The sequence below is a fragment of the Lissotriton helveticus genome, chromosome 3_1, assembly GCF_964261635.1.
Source record: "Lissotriton helveticus chromosome 3_1, aLisHel1.1, whole genome shotgun sequence".
NCBI lineage: Eukaryota > Metazoa > Chordata > Amphibia > Caudata > Salamandridae > Lissotriton > Lissotriton helveticus.
In genome coordinates, this window is record NC_136061.1 from 23,459,151 (window position 1) to 23,480,838 (window position 21,688).

The 21,688-nt window shown below is 45.0% G+C and overlaps 1 protein-coding gene across 1 annotated transcript in view; it reads left to right on the forward strand.

Annotated features, from left to right (window-relative positions):
* The window catches only part of STK11IP (serine/threonine kinase 11 interacting protein), a 291,281-nt gene that overhangs the window by 89,980 nt on the left and 179,613 nt on the right, over positions 1 to 21,688 (forward strand). The window contains exon 6 of the mRNA XM_078683491.1: positions 158 to 265. Coding sequence (XP_078539617.1) covers positions 158 to 265 — 108 coding nt within the window. The remainder of the gene's footprint in view (positions 1 to 157; positions 266 to 21,688) is intronic.

Here is a 21,688-nt window from a genome sequence, read left to right on the forward strand (position 1 = left end):
TGAGGAGCTGAGGAGTGTAACCTTCGGAAAGATTCTGTAGGCGCCAGGTTTGAGCAGCTGTTGGGAGTGAGTTGTGGAAGCTAAAGTGTGTTAGACCACAGTTGGAGAAAGACCGTGGGGACATTTCTGATGTCATTGCATCTCACTCTTGTTGCAGGAGGTCCTTTCGCTATGTGGAGGGGATCTCAGCTCTGCACTCCCGTGGCTTGAACTGCACACACTGAACTTCAGCTACAACCGCATCAGCAACTTGGACGACTCCCTGGTAAGAGCTTGATGACTTGTAGATAGGGAAGGTGCTCGGCTCAGCCTGATGGGTGGTGGAACGAGCCACAGGCTGACATATATACATAGACTTCCATTCAACCAAAGTTGGATTGCATGTGAAGTTCTTAGTTTCTGTGTTCCACAAAAGTCTGTTTGTGTGTGTTAATGGGATGTGAGAGGCGAGTGTGTGTATGGCAGACTATGACCAAAATGATGTGTGTCCATACTAATGGTAAGTGCCTGTACTCTAAACGTGAGTCAGATATAGAAAGCCAGAGAGCACAACAATTGTAAGTGTTTTATTGTAATTGTGCACAATGCTGAAAGCCTGTTGATGTAAATGCAGAGCCCGTGAGCACACACAGGTCTTAACCATGCTGGAGAGGGACGGACAGCTGCATTCACTTGGCTTCAGTATGAGGCTGGAGATGTCCTGAAAAGGCGACGTCTCGTGTCCCGGAGGCCCATACATCTGCTGCTGGTCTGTTGCAGAGAACCAATGGACTCAGCGCTTTCTCCCGTTCTGAGTCACTTAGGCCTTCACAAGTGCTTTTTTTAAAATTCTGACACTTCATTATTCTTTTTAAACCTGGTCAGAGTTTTTAATGCTTAACAAACGGGCATTGGCAAAGCCAATATCTTGCCACTTGCACTAGAAAGAGGCGAGACCTATTGGCAATTCGCGTATTGCTCCTGTGGTTCCCCTGGTCGATTGTCTAAATCCAGATACTACGGGAGCTTCTTGTTCCCCTCTCTCAGATATTTTTCTTTCCCGAGTCTTACTTTAACCAAGATTTATACTGGTTGATTGCACAATAGATGCACTGTTGTTCTCAGGACATTTTAGTTGTACTTGTCACAATTTTTTAAGATAGCAAAGTCCAAGGTATAAGGAACGTCTTAAAAGCTTTCTAGTCCTAGAGTGAAAAATTGACTTTCTGATGCAGGTAACGCAAATAAGTGACAACGCTTCTGATCTTTTCCGCAAGTCTTCTGAGACCCTCTCCTTAACATGGCAAAGGGATATCAGGCCACTTATGTTCCAAAGCATGCAGAGGTCGGAGCTCAGTACAAGCTATCGGTTTCAAGTTCGCTGCAGTATATATTTTAAAATAAATGTAGTCAGACGTTAATAAGTATGTAAAAGTCACTCATAAAAAGACGGTGTAATACAGTGTAATACAGTATATGGGCTCTGACTTTCTAGTGTCATTTTATCATTTGGGAATGTCGCAGGTTGATCATGTGAATGGGGCATAAATGGGGACGTAAAAGGAGGTAGAGATGAGGGAAGATCTACCCTGGTCAGGGCATGCATTCACGGGTAAGAAGTGCTTCTCAGAAAGTCTGAATACGATGTTAGTATGTAACCATCTGAGCAGGACCACCTACAGAGGCCTCACGGGCCCGATGCGCCAGACCTTGAAGAGCTGCAGAGGGGGTGGACTCTGTGGCAGCACCTCGTGGGGACAGGAGGGAGGCTCGATTGATTGGCTACCGCTGGCTCCAGGTGACCACTGTGATACCATTCCTACTAATGTAGTAGAACTGTGTATTTAGACACCAAAACTTAATAATACAGAGACTGAGTCTTCTTATATATTCAGTTAATGTTGGTCTGTTTGGCTAGCTCACAATACCTCATCTAAACTCCAAAACCTACAGAGTTATAGATGCTGTCGGTAACCTAGAACGTGACACTCAGGTTCCCAAGAATGTCGTGGAATCAGAGCGAACCCTTCAGTTTGTCACTCTTGCATGCCCAAAGTGTTCACAAAGAAAATATATAATATTGCATTTTCAAACATTTATTGAAAAGCTCTGATCATGGCAAATAAAACATGGACTGCGATTATACGAAAGATGAGAAATAATGGAATGTGTATTATTAGAATAGTGAAAAATACAAGCAATTCAATCATGGTAATTATTCATAACGTTCTAATTTTACTCCTATCTATTGCTATCCTCTATGCTAAATAGAGCATTGTTTGAAGACAGAGGGCTGTAGAATTTCATGACCTCTAAGCAGACACCTTACAGCGAAGACGAGGTTTCAGTGAAACCTGCTCACGTCTGTACTTAACCATCAGATCCACTCCAGATGTTAGGCTCCCACGGGGCTGCAGTTTACTAGGACAAGGGCCCTAAAAACAATACATGAGCCAGAAGAGGTTCTACAACTGACCCATGCAAGGCACACCCTGAAGGTCATGCATCAGAGGAGAGAGGCAGTGTCAGGACAAAAGACCACATCAGAGCAGCCACCCTCACAGGCACTGAAACCGCAGAGAGTAAGGACGGTGCAAAGAAACCAACAACTCTGAGCCACAAAGGAAGGTCGGAGCCTCCCATCTTTGTCTTCTTAAAGCCGGTCGAATGAAGGACGGTGTTCATGTATAAACTGATACCACAGACCTGCAATGGAGGGGTTTTGAAAGGGGCATTTAAAACAAGCTGGGGCTCCTGGTGGGGCATGGAGTTGGTGGAAGGTGAATATTCATCTCTTGGGCCTACAGTTTGAGTCACGTGGAGTGGGGATGGGGGATGGGGGTGTTGAGCAAGAGGTCCCGGGGCATCTCCGTAGGATGCTTCTTTGGGTTTCTGTCATGGTCTTTCGGTCTCTGTTCACATCAGAGAGAGCGCTGAGTCTCACTAAACTAAGGGTAGATTGACTGAGGAGGATTCCGGTTTGTCCAGTCGAGAATCTGATAGATATGGATGGGTGGGGGAGGTTCATGTAGGCAGTACCTGGCTCGAGCTGCTGCCTTCATATTACTGCCCTTGAATGTTAAAGGGATGACGCCCTAAAATGAGACAGACAATATCTTGCTGCATCATTCAGCAAGACTCCGACATTGTTGTCCTTCTGGAAACTCACGTATTCTCCGCAGACCCATACTGCATGAAACATCAAACATACCCCAGACAGCTCTGGGCCTCAGCACGATCATAAAGTGAGGGAGGAGCCAACTCCTGAAAGCCCTCAATGAATGGGCAACTACCACTGAGGAAAAAGGACCCAGATGGTTGATTTATCCAAGTACTGCTCGGGGTAGGCTACATGACCCTCAGTGTACATTTTGTAGGCAGGTGGGATTAATGCATGTGGTGCCTGGATTACTGTCCTGTTTCCGGCTACTGTCGGCCCCTTTCCTATAAAAGAATTGAAAGACATGGTAAGGGTGATAATTCTATCTGGCTAGGCCAAAGGGCTTGTGTAACAGAAAAGCTGTTGATGTCACCCGTGAGCGAGGAGTCCTGGGATGCTCCAATAACCTACATTTTAGGCTTGTTACAGAGTGGACAGCCAGGGAGGCGGATGAGAAATGGGTCCTAATGAACTGTGCGTTCGCTGGCAGACCATGGTGGGACATCGCTCGGCTGTCACACTTGTACACACCTACCTGTCCACTCCCACTAAATACTGAATATATGGGAAGAATAGAAATGTGGTGCTCGCCTTCGCCTGCACCCCTTCCCTCCATCTTTGTTCAACAACACAGACTTCCGCCCCGATGTGTAAAAATAAGCCTTCCGCAGATCCAGATAGCGGGAGCAAGATTGCAGAGGCCTGTCAAATCTTTTCCAGAGGCACCAGATTGAGACGTGACAGAGATTTCCAGCTTCAAGAGATAGATGGGATGCAGTATCTGCGGCTGCTGCATTGGGCCCAATGCCCTATCAATAAAATGGCAGCATTGAGGGGCTCACACCTCTGCAGAGATGTGTGTATTTGGCTATGTACTGGAGTTGTGATGTCACCTATGTATTTACACACTACTGAGTGAGGTGCAGACTCGCCCACAGTGGTGTTATAACGTATCAGTCATAGTGGGAGGGGCCATTACAGAGGGAGGCCCCCAGCTATGGAGGAACCGGCCCTAACACCTTCGAGCGGCCCTCAATAGGGAAAGACCTAAACAGTAATGTTTCATTGGTATGTGACCATTGACAGATTATGAACTGGAGTAGACTACAGATGCCAAAGATGTGGTTGGAGACTGGGATGACGTTGCAAATCTGGTGGAGCTTTTCAACAATTCATGCTTCCTGGAAAGCTGCCTTGCTCCTGAATCTGTGGGGTTTGAGATAACCTGAGGAGCTGGCGTGGGACTCAAGGGTCTGAGCGGAGAGCTTGCGGGAGAAGCCACAGAACTGTATTTTGGCAAATAACAGGGCAGCCAAGGCATTGGTTATATTGTACTGTAAGAAAAGGATGCCCCCTAGCGCTCTACAGGGGTCCCACAGGCCTAGCCAGACTATTTCCTTTGACAAAACTGACCTTAGAGCTACAACAAGATGGAGTACGCTCTGAGAAAAGTGGACGGCCGCTGGTGAGACGCCTGCTACAACTCAAACACCCCCAGGGATCCAGTTCGACTGTGAGCTCCTCAGTGTTCTGATCTCTGAAAACTTAATAGGAAGCTGCAGCAGGAGGCGTTAGAGCACAAACTAATAAGTCAGGTCGGCGCAAACTGGATTGGAGGGGCCTAGAGAGTCGGCGCTTGCTTTTCTGTCTCTGAGCCAAAGTATTGAAGGCCCCAGCAGAAGAGGTGCTTGCATGGGAAGTACTTGAAGGGATGTTATACCCTTGGTTGTGTTTCTTCTCTCATATATTGGGAGTATTTGTAAGGCCATACATTATATTTGATAAACACCAATAAAAAATCTTTGGTTAAAAAGTAATATAGTTTGCATGTGATAGACCACTCCAGATGTTATAAAGAAAATATAACCATAGATCAGAACTCAAACAACAAAGCAAACGTCAGGTCCCTTCTTTAACTTCCTTCCATACCTGCGTACACTCTTTATCCGATTGTATATATGGATATTTGAGTTCTTTCTATTCTTTTTTATTTTTTATAAATCTTTTTATTGGCAAAAGAAATTAAATTAGGTGGTCATCATATACAGGGATTACAGTTTTCACAAAGTCATCATTTTAAAACGCAATGCATGTAGATCATATCTGGTACAGCATTTCTTTTACATTGTGATTAGGTCGTCAATGGGAGCAATAAGGGGGGGTTCACACAGATTACCACTATACTCATTCCAGTTGGACCATGCGGCTACCCACTTCCGGGAGCAGCCCCGGGCGACATAGTCCATCTTTTCTTTGGATCATGCACCAGTCCATATCCTCTTCCAGGAGCTGAGCGTTGGAGGTGTTACCGCTCCCCACAATCGTGCTATATTCCTGTTAGCGATTGCCAATCCTAGCGTTACCCATATTTTGCCTTTTGACGATAGATCTGTGGGCTCCCAGATGTTCAGGAGGCACCTCTTAACCTCTGGACACAATTCTACCCCCCAGACCTCCCGCATACAGCTGTGTACCCGCTTCCAGTAAGCTTGCAGCACAGGGCACTCCCATAGTATGTGAAAGAAAGTTCCCATCTCCCCACATCTCCTCCTACAGATCCCATCTTCACTTCGGCCCATCAACATTAGCCTGGTGCCCGAAATATAGACTTGGTGCAGTACTTTCAACTGAATCAATCTCAATTTAGCCGATATTGCAATTTCTTTGGGGGATGCGAGTGCCTCTCTCCATTCCTCTTCGTCAATTTCAAGTCCATCTGCCTCCCACTTTCCCCTAAGAGCCAGCAAGGGGTCTGGGCTGTGATTTATAAGCTGAGATCTTACTATTCTTAATGTTGAACAGTGACCTCCTCTGCCCGGTTTCATTGACTGCTCTATGAAGAACAGCGCCTGGCCTTCCAGCGTAGCGCCTAGTTCACCAACTGCACTTTGTAGTATGAAAAGTAGTGTTACAGTGGTGCCGCTAATTTCCTACAAAATGTAATTCACAAACCCGCAAGTGGGATTCTCCACCTCGATCTCCACATAGGTAAGCTTACTATGTATGTAGTAAATGTCAGAGGGACCAGAGGGAATGAAGTGAAAATGGCAATGTCTACTAGTAAATGGGAGGGTTTAGGAAAAGTAAGGAGGAGTTTAGGGACCGGCGGGATACTTCAAACACCCACCCACAATAGAATAAGCACATTGTAGTGTAGCTCCTATCTTCCCAATAGGCTCTGCGCATTGGAATAATACCTACAGCAGTAAAGGCCTAGGCCAGACGTTAACTAGGTCTACTACTGTCGATACTAGACTTAAGTTTTGGGTTTGCCAGCGTAGCTCAGAGTTCGCTAGAAACTTTCTCGAATGTTCAAGGAGGAATTAACTTCCCTGATTAGACAAGAAGGGATTTAGTTTCTGACAACCATAGAACATGACAACTTTGCTCTCCCCTAATCAAGAGTCAATCTCGAGAGTCGTGTGAACAAAAGGCAAATTATTTTACTCAGTCAGTACGTGCATTCTTAGTCTCATCAGAATGTAGAGAAAAGGAAGAGACGGGCGTGTTCAATAAAAAGGTGTTATTTATTGATCAGTCTCTTTTCTCATACAAGAGAAATGGATCGATATTATTGCGATACTTATAGTTAAGTAAAGTGCATACATTAAAAGCAATAGTATAAAGTAATACTGTAAAAACATTGATATGGTTTCTAAGCCATATGATGTTTTAAAATGAAAAAAATATATTTACATACACATATACATTTGACTAAACGTACTCAACTGGTGTTTCTAGATACGCCTACCCCGTGTACCTGACCTAAGTCTAATGCGTGGGCGGGAATAGAAAGTTACAGTTTAAGTTAAGTTTGTTTTTGCCAAGTGAATAACTAAAGAATTCTCTGTGAGGGGTTATTCAGTTCTGTACCTGGAAGTTAGGATGAATGAGGAATGGTATCTCTCTCTCTGGTCTCGATATTCCAGGCGGCCTGCGAGGGCTGCCCAGAAACGCCGGTGCTGGATTCTCGGCAGGAGAAAGCAGCGCGTCTCTCAGCGCGTCAGAAAGGCGGGGCTGCTGCCAGCGGGGTCTGCTCTGCTCTCGGCTTCGGCAAGTATGGCTGCTCCGTCTCGTCACCACGCGTGTGTTTGCATATGGCAAGATCGGTAATATTTATACCTTTAAGGTGCCGAGATTGACGTAAGGATGGACATAGATACGTCAATAAAGATGTCATACGACTTGCTCGTTAGCACATTCTTTTACTAAAGTTCTCGGTGAAATCAAAACAATGGCCGCAGGGTTTTGCCCAGGTTGTCATAGGTTTGATTTGTTATGAGAACTCCGTATGCCTTATCAGGGGCTGGAGGAATATCGCTTGTCTAATTAGATCGCAAGCGTTATGACCTAATCAGATAACACGTTCCTGTGCCGTAGTGTGACTGCGTCAGATAACGGTATCTGCATCATGGGGAATTTCTGCCTCATGGGCTGACTGCTAGTTAACTTGTTGGTTTGTTTAACTAGAATAGGGTCAGGAATAGGGGGATCGATTCAGAACCGATAGGAATACATGACACCCACTCCACGCTAACTATGGACATATTTACTAATCTAGGCATAGTATAACATAGTACAACATACTATAGAGTAGTGTGTATACCTTACCACCCCAAAATACATAAATGCATTTTGAAACTTTCAAATATACTGAAAAATTGCAGACATATATATATAGTATGCACTCAAGCTGTAGAAAAATGCCAAAGTAATTGCATTTGTATACATTATTGCTTATTTGGTATATGAGAATTACACATGAAATGATGTCTTACAGAAAAAAGTTTCGAGACCATTCCATCACAGAATAAAATATCTTTATGAACATGCCAGCGGGCAGCTAATGTCTATAAGCTATCTAAAATGTAGAAACCTTAGTTCTTTAAGAATAGTTCTTACTTTAAGCAGAAGATAGTGTCCCGAAAAATATGCAAAAATATTTGGGGCTGCTGAAAAAACTGCTGTCCGTGAACTGGAGCGAAAATGTTCATGTGACTTTATTTTTAAAGTTGAAGGCCGAATTCAGGGAACGCCGTGTGCGAGCTTGCTCAAAAGTCTCTATTTCTGTTCGGGTGAGAACATCATATCATTTAGGCTTTCGAAAAAACTGTCAACAGCTTCCTGGGAAAGTTCCACTAACTCGGAAATAGGTGTAATCATGCATTCTTGCGCATGATTGTCTCCATTGACATTCTGATTTGCATTACTGACAGAAGGTCGTACCTGTTCGATGCTGCTTTCATCTTGAACTTCACTACCCATCAATCGTAGTGGTGAAGCTTCCACGAATGCCGTCATCAGGATTGGTAGCCTTTGAGGGCAGCACAAAGCATGAACCTTAATCGGGCTCAACAATGTTTCTGCATCCATCGGCGCATCCGATTGTAGCGTCAGACAGGTGTCTAACACGCATTCTTCTCCGCATAGCAGACACCTCAGTACAGGTAAAACACATCTTTGCCACATTGGTCGAAATGATAGAAACCAAGTCATGTTTAGGTCTCTAAGCCGGGAGAGTCCCAGGATTTTTGATATCCGGTCCCGGTATCCAATGGCTAGGATTGTTTCTTCCCTTGTCGCAAGAGTTTTGTCTGTGACATGGGTTGCCATAACGAAAAATAAGGACTAAGAATAGGATTCCTGCAATTAGTCCCAGGATCAGGGGAAGTCCGCCAAAAATCGAATGGACGAAATCTGGAAAAATACCCAGTATGGCTTTGAATGGTGTTAATGCCATCGAAAATACTGTCTTAAATACATTTGAGACCCCATTGGTATCAGAAATATTTAAGATTTCACTCAGGATTTCCGCGAAATGTAAGGGGGAATTAGTTGATAATAATGTATGTATCTCTGCAGTCGTCCTTGCGACTTGTAGATCATACGTTTCTTTTGATGAAGAGAGCCTGGTAGGCGTCTGAAGAAGGACTGTTTTCATTCTGCTTAAAGTATCTATTCGAATAGAAGTAATTTTCAAATCGGGCCATGCCCTTGCCTCCCTGTCTGGGAAGGAGCTGGGGAACAATGATCGTCCACAGCACTTGACCTTCGCAGTCGTAGTAACTAGATAAGGAGTCCCGGGCATAAGACTACAACATCTGCGGTCTACAATAAGAATGTAACTCCCATTATAGAGTCTTTGAAAGAATGGTTCTATTTCAGTTGCAGGTGCGCCTTGCTGGTGACATGAAAGGTTGTATGAATTCCCTTCACAGGCTCCATGCAAACTAATTCCGTTACACAGAAGCGTGCCGCTTAGTGACATCGCACAATTGTTGCCACTAAGAAACACTTTCTGGCCTTTATTACTGAAACATGCATGTGAATAGGGCAGGTTCCATGTTGTTTTAAGGTACCCCTTTCCCAATTTCTCGTACATGCCAGCCTGTATATATTTTTGGCAGTATTGAAACCTGAAGGTTGAGATTGGAATATTTATGATTCCGTGTATTATCCATTCACTGACAGGTCGTTCTGACATTGTCATTGGTAATCTTTCTAGTTTTTCAATGCTCAAGATTGTATAATCAGCACCCTTTTGTGCCATACCGATTTGTCTATCAGTAAGGTTAAAGATTTGGAATAGTGACGTTGTGTTGATTAAACGCCAAGGCACATAGCCTGAACGCAGATTTTGTAACGTCCCGCCAAGCTGTACAATAGAACGCAATTGTGACTGACCATGTTGTAATAACAGTAAGTCTTGCGATAATATATCGATTGCTGAAGACACAATGCTGTCCAATGAAAAAATTCTGGAGGACAGAGTCATTAACCCATTGTCCACTACAGAAAGTGATTTTTCCAAATTAATACGGTCAATTTCCCGTATTCTCTCTGCTGTTTCAATTTGATTAACCTTCCAGGCCTCATTGTATGCTGCATATACAGAGGCTGCTATGAAACGCTTTTGACGCTGTTTGCGTGGTCCCAAAGTGAAATTACGCAAGTCAGCACCATCAGTAAGTAAAGTTAGGTGTTGCTTAATTTCAGCCAGTGTGGAAGTTTGTAGCCATTGAAGGCATAATTTGCCCACACTGTAGGTGGTTATTATCCCTGGGTGATGTCTTTGAGGATATCTAGGGCCTGGCCTGGTCATTTTGAAACCCTGTGTTTTGTTCAGGAATCTGTCTTGACAGTTATTAGTATCTGTGGGCCAGATCAACCACTGTTTCCAATCAGGATGTGTTCTGTTTTGGTTTAATAAATGGTTTACGTCTATCTCTTCATCTTTAGAAGTGTTGCTAAACATTGTTGGCTTTGGAATAGACGGGTTATTTAAATCTTTGATTTTGGCTAGGCCAAGACAGGTGGTTTGTTGAACAGTGTCATTTAAAAATATCATTTGTTCTGGGATCATGCAGGCTCTAAACAAAGCTTCTATACCCTGTACTTGCCAATCTTTTGTACCCCAAACACTTTTCAATTCAACATTTTTGTCCCAATAATCAAATCCAAAGGTATTCATGTGTGCAAAAAATGAGTCTGAATATAACAATTTTGTGTTGGTTATCATGGTTTTGGTTCCTGTCTTGTTTGACAATTTAAAATAAAATGTTTCAGCATTACTTGTGTTAAAACCTGAAAAATATGAATATTTGTCGTAAACGGTTCTTGAGCTCCCTTTTGGAGGTGTTGCACAATGTTCCCATTGATTATAATTTAACACATTTCTAGGTTGTGCAGATCTATGTAAAAAGTGATTACCATAGTGGTTATAGCAATACATACTGTCATAATTTGTAGAACCCTGCAAATAATCATGTTTGGTAAATTTAGCAGACATTACTAAGTCAGACATCATATTATTAATACTTTCGAAGTCCCAATCATCAGCAAATGAGTTTGGTTTTGCAAAGTCACTCAATGAGATCTTAATTTGGTGTGGATATTTCAGGATCTCGACCGGACCATAAATTTCATAGTCAGTGTTGTCCCAGGCTACCCCACCAGGTATCGGATTGGCTGTGAAGTTGGCTGAAGAAAGTTCTCTTTTCTCGACGTGTGAAGATGTGTGTGGTTTGAGGACCAAGTTGATGTTCTGGCTTGCTGTGTCCATTTTAGCATATTTTCCCTCAATGAAGCGTCCCAAAGTAAGTACCATGATGAGCCAAAGTATGAGGATAAATGCACCAAAACCCACCCAAAATTCAATCCATGGGGAAATCAGATATGTTTCTTTCAGTTCTTTCAAAAGTTCCTTAGTTTTGTCTTTAAAGGATTTTGATGATGGCTGTGTCTTTGATTCACTGAAGTCTTCAGAGGAATCATCGAAGTTTATGAAGTAGCCGGATGCAGTTCTGTCAATAGTTCCAATTGCTTCAGGATTTCTGTTTCTTGCATTTTCACTTGGTACTTCATTATAGATTGGTGTGTCTCTGCTAAATGTTTTTATTTGGGTTTTCAGAGGTCTGAGTTCTATTGCATTGTTGCATAGTCCTTGTTGTTCTTCTGTAGGCGTTTCGAATGTGATGAGCCTCTTCGTTAGGACCTCTGTACTGGTAGCAAACCTTGGTGTTCTGCTACTTATTGGGAGTCCACTTGGCCTACTGTTTGTTATCGGCCACATGTTGTGGTTTTACCAGGTCGATGGATACAACTCGGTTCTCCTTTTTACCAGCAAGTGGCGGTAGTACAACTGATCTTGTCCCGTTGACAGACAAGACAGGAACTGCTTTTCTGTAAGAAGGCCCAAATTCCTTCTTTACTCGCTCTACGCTTTGGCCGGAGTGGTCGCTCCCAGTGCCCCTAGCACCTCACTGGTATCGTTTGCAGCGCTTTTGCCAAATTTGATTTGTGATTTAAGCCTTCAGCTGTGCCTGGCTGCCGCTTTGCTCTGTAGGCGCTTTACCTGATTGTAATAGTACTTTTATGCTGCATTAGCGATCTTGCCGAATTTGATTTGTGATTTAAGCCTTCAGCTGTGCCTGGCTGCCGCTTTGCTCCGCAGGCGCTTTACCTGATTGTGATTGTACTTTCATGCTGCTTTAGCGCGTCCTCCCCAAGCGCCCTGTTGTGCTCCCCCCTCCTCCATTTTGTTTGTTGTTGTCGTGCGCAGCCCGCCCCGCCTCCCAGCTGAGCCGCCCTCCCACAGACTACAAACGAAGCTTCCCGACCTGGAAGCGCTGTGACTCGCTCTACGCTTTGGCCGGAGTGGTCGCTCCCAGTGCCCCTAGCACCTCACTGGTATCGTTTGCAGCGCTTTTGCCAAATTTGATTTGTGATTTAAGCCTTCAGCTGTGCCTGGCTGCCGCTTTGCTCTGTAGGCGCTTTACCTGATTGTAATAGTACTTTTATGCTGCATTAGCGATCTTGCCGAATTTGATTTGTGATTTAAGCCTTCAGCTGTGCCTGGCTGCCGCTTTGCTCCGCAGGCGCTTTACCTGATTGTGATTGTACTTTCATGCTGCTTTAGCGCGTCCTCCCCAAGCGCCCTGTTGTGCTCCCCCCTCCTCCATTTTGTTTGTTGTTGTCATGCGCAGCCCGCCCCGCCTCCCAGCTGAGCCGCCCTCGCCCCTCCCCCTCAACTATCCGTATATGACAGGAGTTCCCGCGCGCAGCGTCCACGCGCAGCGACCGCGCCCAATCCGCGCCGAAGGTGCGCCAAAGGTAAGCCCGTCTACGCCCGTCCGCGCCTGGACCCCGCCCAGTGCCAGACCCCCTGCCCCTCGCACTGCCCAGCCCTCCCGCATTTCCTACGACGCCGCCACCCTCCTAGCCTTTAACCCCGGTCGCGCCCCTAACTGCGTCCAAGCCGCTCCAGGACACACCCATGGACCTGTCTCCTGCTACTCCTGCAAATTCAGCGGCACCGACAACTTCTCCGCTTCGACCACACCTCAGACTCCCAACCCCAACCACCTACAATGCATCCTTCTCAACACCCGCTCGGTCCACAGACACGCCATTGAACTATGGAATCTACTAGACACCATCTCTCCAGACATCGCCTTCCTAACGGAAACATGGATGAATGCTTCCTCCGCCCCAGACATCACCATTGCCATCCCTGAAGACTATAAGATCACGCGCAAAGATCGTACCGGCCAAACAGGAGGAGGAATCGCTATCGTCCATAAGAAATCAATCCGCATCTCAACCAGCTCTGACTCCAACCTCACCAACTCCGAACACCTTCACTTCCAGATCCACATCGACCCCAAGACCACACTCAGAGGCACCCTCCTCTACAGACCACCAGGACCCCGCGCAAAATTCAGTGAAGACATCTCGGACTTCATCACTCCACACGCGCTCCCCTCCAAAGAATACATCCTTCTGGGAGACCTCAACTTTCACCTTGAAAAGAACAACGACCGCAACACCACCACCCTCTTGGACAACCTCGCCAACCTCGGACTTAAACAACTGGTCACTTCCCCCACCCACATCGCAGGTCACACACTCGACCCCATCTTCACCTCCAGCAATCATGTCTCCTTCAGCCACACTACGGATCTCCTCTGGACTGACCACAGCTGCGTTCACTTCACCTACAACAAGCCCAAACCCACCAACCACCTCCAACCAACTCTACAAAGAAACTGGAACAAAATCACCACCGACCAGATCTCCTCATCGCTCCTTCTAAGCACCCCAACCCATTCTTCTAACCCAAACCAAGCCGCCGCCAACTTCACCCTATGGCTATCCAACACCGCCGACACCTTAGCACCACTGAAAAAAGTCAAAGCAAACCTGGCAACAAGAAGGCCTCATGGTTCAACGATGATCTTAAGAAGTCCAAGAAACTCTGCCGCACCCTCGAAAAAGCTTGGAAAAAAGACCCAACCACCAACACCAAGGACGCCTTCAAAAACGCCACCCGCACTCACCACCAACTAATCCGAAAGGCTAAGAAATCAGCATTCAAGGAACGACTTGACAACAACGCCCACAACAGCAAGGAACTTTTCAACATCGTCAAGGAATTTTCCAATCCCTCAGCCAACTCCAACGACATCACCCCCTCTCAAGCCCTCTGCGACTCCCTAGCCTCATTCTTCCACAACAAGATTGCAGACATCCACAACAGCTTCGACAACCAACCCGGAGTCCAACCCACCCAACCATATGCTGAACACTCTCCCCCCGCGAACACCCTTAACAACTGGAACCCAATCTCCACCGAGGACACCATCCGCCTGATGAACTCCATCCACTCTGGATCCCCCACAGACCCATGCCCTCACCACATCTTCAACAAAGCAGACTCCGTCATAGCACCGTACCTCCGAGACGTCATCAACTGCTCCTTCAATTCCGCCACCTTCCCAGAAAACTGGAAACACGCTGAACTCACCGCCCTTCTGAAAAAACCCACAGCGGACCCCACCGAACTCAAAAATTACCGCCCCATTTCGCTCCTTCCATTCCCGGCCAAAGTCATCGAGAAAGCTGTCAACAACCAGCTCGCCGCTTTCCTCGAAGCCAACAATTCCCTCGACTCCTCACAATCTGGATTCCGAGCAAAACACAGCACTGAAACCGCCCTTATCGCAGCAACAGACGACATTCGAACTCTACTGGACAATGGAGACACAGTCGCCCTCATCCTCCTCGACCTCTCTGCAGCATTCGACACAGTCTGCCACAGCACCCTTTTACAACGCCTCAGCAACATCGGAATACAAGGAAAAGCACTTGAATGGATCACCTCGTTCCTCACCGGAAGAACCCAGAGAGTCCGCCTTCCACCATTCAAGTCCGAGGCCACCGAAGTCATCTGTGGCGTACCACAAGGATCCTCACTCAGCCCCACCCTCTTCAACGTATACATGAGCCCCCTCGCGGCCATCGCCCGCCAACACAACCTCAACATCATCTCTTACGCGGATGACACTCAACTAATCCTTTCTCTCACCAAGGACCCCAGCACCGCCAAAACTAACCTACACGAAGGAATGAAAGAAGTCGCTGAATGGATGAAACACAGCCGTCTGAAACTGAACTCAGATAAAACAGAAGTCCTCATCCTAGGTACATCCCCCTCTGCATGGGACGACTCTTGGTGGCCGGAAGCCCTTGGAAAAGCACCCATCCCGACAGACCACGCACGGAACCTAGGCGTTATCCTGGATTCTTCACTCTCAATGAACAGACAAGTCAGCGCCGTTTCCTCATCCTGCTTCAACATTCTTCGCATGCTCAAAAAAACATTCCGCTGGATCCCCACCGAGACCAGGAAAACAGTCACCCATGCTCTGGTCACAAGCCGACTGGACTACGGAAACACCCTCTACGCAGGTACTACCGCTAAACTCCAGAAGAAACTCCAACGAATCCAAAACGCCTCAGCCAGAATCATATTGGACATCCCACGCAGCGAACACATCTCTGGTCACCTGAAAGACCTCCACTGGCTACCCGTCAATAAGAGAATCACTTTCCGACTGCTAACCCACGCGCACAAATCACTCTACGACATTGGACCAGAATGCCTTAACTCACGACTGTCCTTCTACACCCCCCCCCGCCATCTACGTTCTTCCAGCCAAGCCCTCGCCACTGTACCTCGCATCAACAAGACCACCATGGGAGGCAGATCTTTCTCATACCTGGCTGCTAAAACATGGAACTCACTTCCCACTTACCTTCGCCTCACCCAGAACCACCTAGCATTCAGAAAGCAACTTAAAACGTGGATATTTGACAAGTAATCCTCTTCCCCTCCTAAGCGCCTTGAGACCCTCTGGGTATGTAGTGCGCTATATACATTTTCTGACTTGACTTGACTTGACCGCGATCTTTTCCCTGACTAGATCCCCGACTTTTGGAATCCAGACAGGTCTTGCTGGGACAGGTGGTGGTTCTTCAGTGGTTGTTGGCTGTTGTTTCAACTTTATGTTGCTCAGGTCTTTTCTTGTTTTGTTTAAGTCCTGCAAAATAGCCAAACGGTCTTTGATATCAAAGCTTTTTTCTTTCACCACTGAAGTCTGACTATCAATGTCAGAGATAATCATCCTAGTTCCAAATAATAATTCGTACGCACTGAATCCCTTCAGAGAATTTCTTGGCAAGTTATTGAGACTACGTTGGACACTTATTAGATGTTTGACCCACCCAGCTCCCGAACCTAATATCCTTTCCGTTATAGATTGCTTTCTGCCTTGGTTTTTTCTTTACACCATCCCGTACCCTCAGGAAGGAAGTGAGAAGATTCCCGCTGGACTGTGCTCATTCGGCCATGTTTCCCCCCAGGCTGGTGGGCTTGAGTGAAAACAGTGGTCGAACGTAGCATGCTCTTAGCGTATATGCCATTTAGACTCGCAAATCTTTGTATAACAGTCCGGACGTCAGCCGAGTGCTGGTGATCTACATTATAAGTGGAACTAGCCGGTATATGTTAATCGCAAGGCCTGCTTTTTACTGGTGATATTATCTGCAGTCAGATTCCACCGTATTATATTTTTTCTCTCCCCACTGCGATTTCTGTTGCAGTTTGGGCAGTTTTTTACAAACATGGTATGATGTAGGCTCATGCCTGGCCACCAGTACCGTGATTGTAATTCTTCCAGAGAATCTTTTAGTTTGAGGTGTCTGAGACCCTCGCCCATATGTGCGTCTGCGATTAACAAGTTTCTCCTGTCCATGTTTGGAATCACTCTATCCCCCACTCCAGGGATTCGAGCAAAAGGGACGGAGTTTGCATCGATTATGTATGTATAATTGAGTGGATAGTTGATCGGTAACGCTGAGCAGTCGCCTTTTGATGACGTTTTCACCGCCAGCACTGTTTCACCGTCAATGTATTTTAATGTACGCTTTTTTCGAACTACGGGAGCCGATTTAGTGGCTGCCGCTGTGGCTGTTTCAGCCAATGAATTCCCTACAACGTGAACGCCATCACGCTGATGACTCAGTGAGTGAGTCACGTGAGTCTTTGGTAGTTCTTTTTGTAAAAGAGCTATTTGTTCCCAGAGTAGTTTCTGCTTTATTGGTGCATCTGTGTCATCTTTGTAACCGTTTTGAATCCATGTCTGCAAATCGCTGTTATATGATTTGACGCAGTAATATGAATCTGACACTATAAGTGTCGGGAATTCGCGATCCGCATTATCTAGCGCCATTTTCAATGCTATTATTTCAGTTTGTAGTTCTGAATTAGTTTCTACTGAGTGTGATTTTGTTAATAGAGGTCTTAGTTTATCTCCGCTCCACACTTCTTTTGTAATCTCACATGTGGGGTTGTATGCCTGTTCTCCCCAAACGGAGGGTTGAGCATGTCCGTCTGTATAGATTACACAGGCGTAATGTCGTAGAGGCAGAATGTCGATTGGCAGAGGGTATGTTTCTTCATATTCTAGATTTTTTAATTCTTCTAGTTCTAGAAGATTGTAAGCCAGGCTACACTTGATAATTCATATCCTACGAACAGGACCGTCAGATGGGCAATTCTGGATTTTTTAAAGTTGAATTTGTAACCCTCTGCTGCGAACCCAAGTATTATGGTGTTCACTCTTTTCAAGTGAGTCTCCAAGTCATCATCTGTTAATTAAATGTCATCGACATAAGATAATGCTTCATCATCATATAGTTGTAGTAATTCTGTTACTCTCGCTGAGAATACCCCCGGGCTGTTCTTGTACCCCTGGGCTAACCGACAGAATTGTTTTTGAGTGCCATTTACTGAGAATGCAGTTAAATATCTGCTCTCTGGTGCTATGTTTTGACAAAAGAATCCATTGGAGATGTCCAAGGTTGTTTTGCATTTTTTGCGCACTATGTTATTCATTAGTGCAGCACTGTGTGAGTTTTGCACTGCAAAAGTTTTGCAACATGTGTTAAGGTGTCGGTAATCCAAAACTAGACGATATGAATTGTCTGGTTTGGAGACCGGAAACAAAGGATTGTTCATTTGTGAGGTGCAAGTTTCAATCACCCCCTGGTATTCTAGCTGATCTAGTATTTCATTTACCTGTTTTTTAGCTTCTTGCTTAATTGGGTACTGCCTTTGTGCAGTAGGTTGTGATTTTAGCTGGATTTTGTGAGGAGGAGAATCCTCATCCCATCCTACATGATTTTTATATAAAGCAGGTGCTAGAGCCACTGCCCACTTTCTAGCAAGTGTGTATTTTTTATGAATTGGAATTTGATTTGAGAAGGCAGGCATAATTACTTCTTCGCCATGAGGGCACTCCCTGACAAACTCTGGTGGCCAGTCTTTTTCAGCTAGAAGGATATCATAGCCCTTGGAGAGATTATCCCAAAATAGTCCCCTTATTTTCCTAGTCTTATCTCCCTCTATACGTAATGTTATCTCGTATATCTTGTGAGGTTTGCTAACCCTGGTGTCTGCAGTTTCCACTTGAAGATATTCATTCGTGTCCACTGTCTCCAGATGATTCATAAGGACTTTGCGAGCTATGCTCACTTCTGCTGCGCTGTCTAGCATTGTCTGAGCCCACTCTCCGTTTTTCAGTTGTGTCCTCAGTATTCTCGGCATTGTTAACTACCTTGATACTGGCTACCTTCTTTTTTGGAAATTGTAATTTCTTTTTTAGTTGAGCAGGTTCCTTGTCTTTGGACTTGGCGTGCTCTTCTCTTTGTTCTGATCGTCCTCTTCTTTCCGATTTCTGTGAGGAATTCTGAAAAGATTGAGAGGGACGTGTATCAATGTCTTGATATCTACCAGGTTTTTTAATATTATCCCTATTTCTAAGGTTATATCTATTCCCAGAGGGGTCACTCTGCAGTGACCTCTGTCTTCGGTTTGGAGATTTTTCTCTTCGCCTAGGAGACCTTCCTCTGGACTGGAATTTCTTTTCTTTAGGATTGGATTGTTTGTTTCCATCCCAGTTCTTTTTTGGTGAATTATTATTAAAAAATATTTTTTCTGGACTTTCAGTCAGTTGTGGTTTTACTGGTATTCCACCTAAACTATCTCTACCTAGTTCCTCATAGGATTTTTCTATGATTCTGGCAATTTCAGCTGGTTGGTCTGCTATATCTGTCTCTTTTAACCTCTGGCGGATCGCCACGTTTGCTGCTTCACCTTTTATGTTGGCTAATAATATAGCCGAGACCTGCTTGAAGTCTTTTAGTAATTTCATACCAAGAGTTAAAGCAGGTTCTGGACCGTATTCGTCTTGAATTTGTTTTAGCACATCTGGTATCACCGAAATGGATGGAACACCGTGCGTTTTTGTGTAGATGGAAGCAAAGACTGTACCCCAAGTGTCACAGTCCTCAATGTGTGGTGCGATTCCCATTGGAAGGCAGATAGTCAGAATCCTATGTTTTTCTAACGGGGTGGTGTCAGGAAACACCGCCTCTATTTGGGTAATTTTCTGTGCCAACCAGAATGGTATTTGTTCCCGTTTAGCCGGTACTTTACCTAGGCAGGATTGGATGTTCTGTGGTGTAATTTTATTTGTGTTCCCCTGGTGAGGGGTCAGCTGTGGAAGTTTAATCGTTGGCTGAATTGTTGAAGTCCGCATTACATACTGGACTAATTGTCTGTGAATTTTTAGTAATTGTTTTAGCTGTATTAACAGCTCTCCAGTAGACATCCCTTCGATGTCTGGGTGTGGTGTGTATCCGGCTAAGACCGGCCACGTTGCTCCTGGTCTACCTAAAGGACCGAGCCTGGTGATGTGATTGTTATGTTTTAGGGCGCCATCAAATAAGAGCAAATGCTCTTGGAATTTGAGTGGTACTTCCAACTCCTCGAATGGAGTGTAAATGTCAGGTGGTACCTCTATTTTGTAATAGTGGAAGTACTTTGTTACAGCATTTGTTGCTGGAAAATGTATCCATGAATAATATACCTCTGTCTGCCGATATTCGTGTGCCTCAATTACGAATATGACTGTGCCACCTCTAGGTGTCAGTCCATTTTCTATAAGTTTTAGAGTTATAGATCTCCTTTTGATGACCGGAATGAGTATTATATCCGCGTCTGCTGCTTGCATGGTAGCATCAGCATCTGCGAGTTCAGTTGCTAATCTAACTGCCTCTCTTTCATCCTCATTGTCAGACATTTTACTGTCAAAAAGGTTATTTTGTTTGTTTGCAGATCAGGTTTCTTATGGAACAAAGATTAGATGCACAATATTTTGGAACTGTTTATCCTTCAACGTTGACAAAACCAAGAACCATACATAGGAGTTCCCTCCTGCGAGGTCTGGCGGATATAACCTTTCACCCACTCCAGACGTCTTTGGAGTATGTGGGAAAAGGGGTCTGAGTGAGAAAGCACGACTGAGTTACTCTAAATGTCTTACGTTAGTTTTATCGCCCTTTCCAAACGCGTTGGGCGCCATGTAGTGTAGCTCCTATCTTCCCAATAGGCTCTGCGCATTGGAATAATACCTACAGCAGTAAAGGCCTAGGCCAGACGTTAACTAGGTCTACTACTGTCGATACTAGACTTAAGTTTTGGGTTTGCCAGCGTAGCTCAGAGTTCGCTAGAAACTTTCTCGAATGTTCAAGGAGGAATTAACTTCCCTGATTAGACAAGAAGGGATTTAGTTTCTGACAACCATAGAACATGACAACTTTGCTCTCCCCTAATCAAGAGTCAATCTCGAGAGTCGTGTGAACAAAAGGCAAAATATTTTACTCAGTCAGTACGTGCATTCTTAGTCTCATCAGAATGTAGAGAAAAGGAAGAGACGGGCGTGTTCAATAAAAAGGTGTTATTTATTGATCAGTCTCTTTTCTCATACAAGAGAAATGGATCGATATTATTGCGATACTTATAGTTAAGTAAAGTGCATACATTAAAAGCAATAGTATAAAGTAATACTGTAAAAACATTGATATGGTTTCTAAGCCATATGATGTTTTAAAATGAATAAAATATATTTACATACACATATACATTTGACTAAACGTACTCAACTGGTGTTTCTAGATACGCCTACCCCGTGTACCTGACCTAAGTCTAATGCGTGGGCGGGAATAGAAAGTTACAGTTTAAGTTAAGTTTGTTTTTGCCAAGTGAATAACTAAAGAATTCTCTGTGAGGGGTTATTCAGTTCTGTACCTGGAAGTTAGGATGAATGAGGAATGGTATCTCTCTCTCTGGTCTCGATATTCCAGGCGGCCTGCGAGGGCTGCCCAGAAACGCCGGTGCTGGATTCTCGGCAGGAGAAAGCAGCGCGTCTCTCAGCGCGTCAGAAAGGCGGGGCTGCTGCCAGCGGGGTCTGCTCTGCTCTCGGCTTCGGCAAGTATGGCTGCTCCGTCTCGTCACCACGCGTGTGTTTGCATATGGCAAGATCGGTAATATTTATACCTTTAAGGTGCCGAGATTGACGTAAGGATGGACATAGATACGTCAATAAAGATGTCATACGACTTGCTCGTTAGCACATTCTTTTACTAAAGTTCTCGGTGAAATCAAAACAATGGCCGCAGGGTTTTGCCCAGGTTGTCATAGGTTTGATTTGTTATGAGAACTCCGTATGCCTTATCAGGGGCTGGAGGAATATCGCTTGTCTAATTAGATCGCAAGCGTTATGACCTAATCAGATAACACGTTCCTGTGCCGTAGTGTGACTGCGTCAGATAACGGTATCTGCATCATGGGGAATTTCTGCCTCA